Source organism: Pinus tabuliformis, chromosome X (assembly GCF_031772625.1).
Source record: "Pinus tabuliformis cultivar Carrire ecotype Pingquan chromosome X, CPIR1, whole genome shotgun sequence".
Lineage (NCBI taxonomy): Eukaryota > Viridiplantae > Streptophyta > Pinopsida > Pinales > Pinaceae > Pinus > Pinus tabuliformis.
In genome coordinates this window covers 1,681,991,902-1,681,999,361 of record NC_142308.1, presented here as the reverse complement: position 1 = coordinate 1,681,999,361, position 7,460 = coordinate 1,681,991,902, and the positions used below count along the sequence as shown (strand labels likewise).

General features: G+C 36.3%; 1 protein-coding gene across 1 annotated transcript; it reads left to right on the top strand.

The window, feature by feature from the left end:
• Positions 1-314: 314 nt before the first annotated feature.
• LOC149146480 (UDP-glycosyltransferase 1-like) lies at positions 315-812 on the top strand. The gene has a single exon (XM_089452780.1). It carries the CDS (start codon positions 315-317, stop codon positions 810-812), a length of 498 nt encoding a protein of 165 aa, XP_089308906.1.
• The last annotated feature ends 6,648 nt before the right edge of the window (positions 813-7,460 follow it).

Genomic DNA, 7,460 nt, shown 5'->3' with positions numbered 1-7,460 from the left:
TAAATAATTTTTTTTTTTCTAGCAGGTAGTAGTTTTACAAGAAGGGAGTTGGCAAAAAGCTCTTACCGTGGTTGAACGGAGGAGAACGTACGGATACAGGCTGTGCAGTACAATGCAAAGACACAAGGCGGCACGCGCTCCGGATTGCAAATTCTCACCCACCAGTTTTCGGACTTAGGCAGCCGGATGGGTTTAACCGTTTATGCAAACGGACGTCAACTGAGACGGAAAGGGCCTGATGGCCACGTCGACAAACCCCAAACAATGTGCAATCGAGATAAGTTCGGCGCGACTTTCTCGGATTCCACGGTCGCATGGTGGAGAAGAAGCAGGGGATTTTCATTGTGGGGTGGGCGCTACAGTTGAGCATCCTGGCGCATCCTGCATCCGTCCTCGACTTTCTCCCCGAGGGATTCCACGGTCGCATGATGGAGAAGAAGCAGGGGATTTTCATGGTGGGTTGGGCGCCACAGTTGAGCACCCCGGGCCATCCTTCCACCGGCGGCTTTCTGTCCCACTGTCGATGGAACGCAGTGATGGAGACAACGACGATGGGTGTTCCCATGATCGTGTGGCCTCTCTACGCCGAGCAGCACTTCAAATCAAAGTTTGTGGTGGATGAGATGATGCGGAAAGTATCGTTAAAGTGTCAATGGGGAAGAAGAGGGCAAAAAATAAAGAAAAAAGTAACACAATTGAAGGCGGCTGCGGAAGAGGCGGTGGCCGAAGGAGGATCCTCCCACAAGAATTTCGAACTCTTCGTATCAGAAATAATGTCTCTGTGCCGACAAGGAGGGTTCGAAGAAATGTAATATCTATTACTTCATACACATAATAAATTTCTGGAATTTCATCACTTTTATTTGTTCAATTCTAAAAGATTTCTATAATCGTCAATCAAGATTATCGCTTTACACTGGTTTCGTTTCGTAAAGTCAACCCCATTTTAATTTAATTTTATTTTTTTTTAACTTTTGAAAATAGAATCTGTGGGTAGAGCTTTGAGAGTTATTTCAATTAGTTAAGTCCTATCATTAAAATAATTTTGGTTAAATCTTATCATATTAAAATATTTTTCCCATTGAAAAGTTCAATTCTCACCCCGCGAAAGTGTGCCTCGCTGATTAAGTCACCAAGAAATCATGCCATCTAATAAATCTGCCTCATACTTGATACAATATTCTATGGACTCGGCAAAATAATTTTCTTTCTAAATAGGGTTTAGGAAATTGGAAAGTCCAAATTCTAAATTTAATATTCTTAACCACGTGCACAACTTTAAAAATGACACGTATGACACGTATTTTGTTACAAGTTAGATATTTTATATTTTTTTAAGATATAATAATTATAATTATAATTATAATTATAATTTTTTAATGATGAATTTTTGTTGGGATTGGAAACGTTGAGGAGCATGATTATCACTGTGAAGATTCCAAGATTCAATTAAAAAAAAATTACAGATACCTAAAATCCAAAATTCTTAAATAATTATGATATAATTTTAAAATTTTAAAATAATATAATTTTTTATAATTAAATATATTTTTAGTTAGATAAAATTTGAAATACAGTGGTCTGCCACGTAAACCTCTCACCCTCATTAATCGTTCAGCCACTTCCGGATTTAAAATTTTAATATTCTTAGGTGGAACAATATAAAGTTGACACGTATTGGGTTACACTACAGATATGGATCAAAGCAATATTATTAGTGGGAGGCTAATTTTCTTTTTTTTTAATTTCGATTTTTCAAAAATAATTGTTTTATATTTTTTAAATAATAGTAAATTATATATATATATATATAAAATATCTTATAAAAATCCAATTGTTTCTTTGTCAAATAACACATAATAATTATTAGTAAATATTTGAAATTTATTACTTATTTTCCTTTTTATAAATTATGTCACCATTACTTAATCAACAATTAAAGTGCCTTTCAACAAAATATATATATATATATATATAATCATATATTTTTATTTAAATTAAATTTGAAATACATCTGTCTGCTACGTTAATCGCTCATCCTTATCAATCGTTCAGCCCATTAGGGAACATTTCTGTTCACAGCCACGTTGTGTGCCCACTGTTCCCATGTTTGCAGTTTGGTGGCGTGCCAATTTCGCTATTCCCATTCCATGCCCGTTGCAATTTTCGCCGACAGATTTTGTAAATACTTTTTCTCCCCATAAATTTAACTGACTTTTCAATTCTTGACCCTCATCTCAATCATGGATGGACAATAGTACTAAATCTGTCTGCTAAATTGTCGAACGCAATCCTGTGTTATAAATGTGGTTTTGAAAATCAAAGTGAAAATTGCCTCAGCCCAGGGATGGAATTTGATGGGTAAATTATCTGTCATGAGGTGATTTCCCTGTTAAATATAGTCAAATTTTTTACAAACGGTCAACATTTTATATTAAAAAGATTGAAACAGGTATTAAAGTTGTTCAAACCATCATGGGGTGATTTGCCTGTTAAATACAGTGAATTTTTTTACAAACCGTCAACATTTTATATTAAAAGGATTGACACAGGTATTAAGGTTGTTCAAACCGTCAAATTTGATAGGTAATTAGGATTTGAAATTCCTACTCTACCTTAACCTCTCACATAAACCTCTCACATAAAGAACAAATACAACAACAATAAATCTACTCAACTTCAAAATCTATCCCTCCTGTTAATGAATCTGAATACTTATTATGTATCAAATCTCTAATAATAACCGGAACAAAAGTATTCATCCCTCTATGTTCTAAGAGATTGATCCTTATTCTTATATATCCCAACATATGAAACACATTTTTAATTTTAATTAGTTATTTTAAATAAAATATCTTTATTAATTTTATAAAAGTGAATATATATATAGCTTGACTTTTTAATCAATTTTTTTATACAAATTTGGATGTGGTTGCTACAGGGTTATTAGTTTCTTCGAGGACTATTTTAGGTGGAGACCGACCTCTAATGTCTCTCTATATAGCTTTCCTTTACTCGAGATGAATTGTCCATAGGTTTTTTCTATGGACCTTTTCAAGGGGGCGTGTGTGGTGGGTTTATAATTTATTAGTAATAAATTTTATTAAATATAATTTATTAGTAATAAATTCTATTAAATATATATATATATATATTTATTACTATATATATATATATATATAGTAATAAATAATTGTAACACCAAAAATATATATATTGGTGATGATAGATCTCTTAATGTTGTAGGGACTGGAATTGTTCATCTAGACAATGGTCAGTTTAATGATGTATTATGTGTTCCAACCTTATCCTGCAACCTTCTATCTGTCTATCAGATAACTCATTCAGGTGAAGGTAAAATTGTTGAATTTTCACCTCATGATGTTGTAATCAAGGATCTAAAAGATCCTAAACAGATTCTAGCTACTGGTCTTACTAATGAGCTTTAGTATTTGTGCCTTTTTAAATTAACCTATATTTAATAGAATTTATTACTAAAATATTTAAATTAACCTATATTTTAGTATTTATTACTAAAATATTAAATACTAATATTTTAGTAATAAATTCTATTAAATATAGGTTAATTTAAAAAGGCACAAATACTAAAGCAGAGCTTAGCAGGTTAGATTCTTCTTGTCATTTACAAGTGTATGAGATTTAATGTGCATTATACAATGGCAAATATTTTCTACAAGTATTCAATTTATGCCACTAGCAAGACGAGTTACTGGGAAAAAAGAAAGGAAAGGTTCTATTCACTTCCAGCTGGGGGAGTCAAGGGAAAACTTTTTATCAATAAAGCTCTCACCTCATATTCTGAATTTGTTTTTTTTGAAGAATGGCATTTTACACGTATTTTTTCCCTTTAGAACTTATTATGGCCAGTTTCACACGTTTTTGGAACCATCATGTGTATCATGTGCTGTTTTTTTGTGGACAATCAATTTTTATATAAGGAATGTTGGAAATAATAATTCCAACCACTATGTACTGTGTTTTTGTGAACAATCAATTTTTATATAAGGAATGTTGGAAATAATAATCCTAACCACCGTTTTAAACACTCTAACAACAACTATAATAATCCCAACCACAGTTTTAAACACTCTAACAACAACCATACTTGTCATAAGTATTTTTGCAGGTTGTGATTTTGTTTGCAGGCACAAGGACTAAAGTTTTGTCAGAAGTATTTTTGTAGGTTGTGATTTTGTTTTCAGGTAGAAGAACTAAAGTTTGAGCAGAAGTACATCGTTTGAGCAGAAGTACATCGCTAGTCATTCTGCAACACAACAGAGAGTTTAAGGCACTTAATGAATTTTCGTAAATAGGTATTGGGCAAACATTCATCGCTCATCATTCCGCAACACATCAGAGAGTTTAAGGCACTTAATGAATTTTGGTAAATAGGTATGGGGTAAACATTCACTCCCCAAGCACTCCACAACACATGCAAGTTTAGAAAACCATTTATTATGTAAAATGGCCCATGTTGTGTATTAATGTTTTCTCTGTCATGAATTAATGAGTCAAATGTATGTTTTGTATAAATATGAATATAAAAGTCATTTGCAAGGTAGAGCCAAAGAGAGGGTGAAAGTCTAAGAGGTGAAAGGAAAATCGTGGAGCAAATTTTGGTGGGTTACTATGTGTTAAAGTTTCTTAGTGTAAAAAAAAGTGTTTTTACTAGCGGTTAAAATTGTTTTGAGGGAAAATTGTTTTTTATCATATTTACCAACAGTTTACGCTTAGAAATTGCAACATCAAGCACAAGCTTGACTAATCCTCGGATACCTCAGTTTAATGGAAAAAATTATGATTATTGGGCTATTACAATGAAGACCCTATTTTCTTCTGAAGACATTTGGGATTTGGTGAAGAATGGTTTTCAAGAACTAGCAGATGCACCAACATACGATGCCTTGTCTCAAGCAGAATGGGATATGTTGAGGGACAACAGGAAGAAGGATGCAAAATCCCTCTTCTACATTTTTCAAGTAGTTCATGAAAGTATTTTCCTAAGGGTTGCAATAGCAACGAAGTCCAAGAAAGCATGGGACACCCTCTAGACAACCTACCAAGGCATGACAAAAGTCAAGACATCAAAACTACAAATGTTGAGAAGAGATTTTGAAACACTTTGTATGAAAAAGTCTGAGAATGTAGACTCATTTTTTACACATGTAATTGGGTTGGTTACTCAAATCATGTCTAGTGAGACACTTGAGGAAAGGAGAATAGTTGAGAAATTTTAGAGAAGTTTTCCAGCAAGGTTTGATGCCATTGTTGTGGCCATAAAAAAGACAAAGGATCTCTCACAGTTCTTAGTGGATGATCTTCATGCATCACTGATTTCTCATGAACATAGAATGAATAGAGAAACAAGCTCCTCATTGGAGCATGCCTTCAAGACATGAGTTTTATTTGGTCAAGTTCGAGGTAGAGGAAGACCATATACTAGAGGAAGAGGAAGAAACCCACATAGAGGTGGAAGAAGCAGCTTGTTGACGGTGCTGGACCCGCCAACATGTCAGGGGATCTCCCTGGTAATAAGTCCCAATTAGACCTCAAACCGTTTGGTGTAGGAGTCTTAGCAATGGGTCGTATGGTAATACCTTGACCGTGATTTCGCACATAAGAAAGTAAGATAATTCGGTTGGTAGCAAGGGTGTGACAGTTGCAGCGAGCCAAGGAAGGTGCATGAGAGGTTCTAACACACGGGGGTTGAGATGAGTGCGCCCCTTGGAAACCTGTGATAGCACATGGTTAAGAAGGGAACACACGAGCAAGGATTCATCACAACATGGAAGGCAGGTTGACTATCAATCCAAAGTGATGGTTAAACCAACAACACATTTCGAAAAGATTCATACATACATACACAAATAGCTATACATGCATGCATAAGTAAACAGATACATATATCATTTAGAGTAAACCAAGTAGCATAGAATACAATACAACATATGCATGAAACGTGCTGGCTCTTATTATATTAAGAAGTGTAAGTTCCAGTCATACAATACATCCATGTCCAACCACTAGTTCCGATAGCGGAACGTTACAGCCACAACTGCCTGCTCCTCCAAAGAGATGTACTAGCTCTGCGCAGTGGAGAAGCCAAGGCTCATTACAATACTATCCAAGCTCTCTCCAGGATAGTCTTATTGGAAGTTTGGCTAACCAAAAGCCCATACAATGAGTTATGAGGGACTATTTATAGAAAAGGGTGGGGTGGCCCTTGACATTCCCCTTTGTGACAGTTCAACTACCCTCATGACTCTTCATCTACTCTATGACTATTACATCCAACTATCGACACTTGACTTACACTTGACAAGACATTACATTACAATGCACATGTACCCATGTGAGAGAATGGCTTGAGCAAGCCATGCTAGACATCACTATGACTTAGATAACCATGGAAGTCCAACTCCTCAACATCCTCACACTGATCAACAGTAACATACTAATGCCAAGATCGGTAGTCTGCAATGGTGTCTGTGTGCTCTAAGGTGACATATTTCTGGAACTTGAATCTTGCCTCCATAGCATCCGGGTACACTGCTCGGGCTCCTCTATCCAACTTGTCTGTAAGCATGCACATCATTGTCTTCAATGCGGCTGGACCAACAACATACTTGTGCATGATGTCTGCACTGATGGGCAAGTTTGGGCTAGTGGCAATGCACATCAACTCGTCGAAGTATGAGTCAAGCTCTAGTCGAACCTGTGCCTTTGTCTTCGCTTGGGTGAGAGTCCCAATAGATGGGATTGTATGTGCGCACACCACACATCCATACTCTTGAGTACATGTGCATGGGAAGCCTGTATACTGGTGATGAGCTAGGGGAAATCTTCATAGTTCTGGATCTGACTCCAAATGCATGCCTTCATCTCGACCGCATTGGCCTTCATCCTCTTAGGCAAGTGAAGTGGGGCTCCCTTGTATCTCATCGTCCATGTTTACATGTAATCAACAGTAGCATGCAAGTTCTTCAAGATATGTACTCTTCTAGCACATTGCTGCTGCCATTCGTTGAGATGGACAAATGCCTTATGCATGGTGCAAAACTTGGAGTACAACGCTCGCATAACTATGTCAAGGGAAAATACTTCATCTAGTATTTCCTTCTTCAGTTCAACTCAAGCGGATGTTGTCACCAACTCTCCTCCTTGCTTGGCCATTTGTAGTTCCTTAGCCATTCGCTCATTCTCAGCTATCAGAAAGCGAACACTTGAGCTAGTGGCTTCAACATACACTCTAGTTACATCAGCCAAGGCTGCTGGATGTTTACGCACGTCAGACATGATCACTCATTCCTCAACTTGCGCAGGAGATGTATGATCATCCGGAGTTGACACTCTATGAGACTACACAACACTATGTTGAGACTCATCGAAGGAGATGTTGTGCATCTCTCCTTCCAGGTGATCTCCAAGGATCTCAGTGC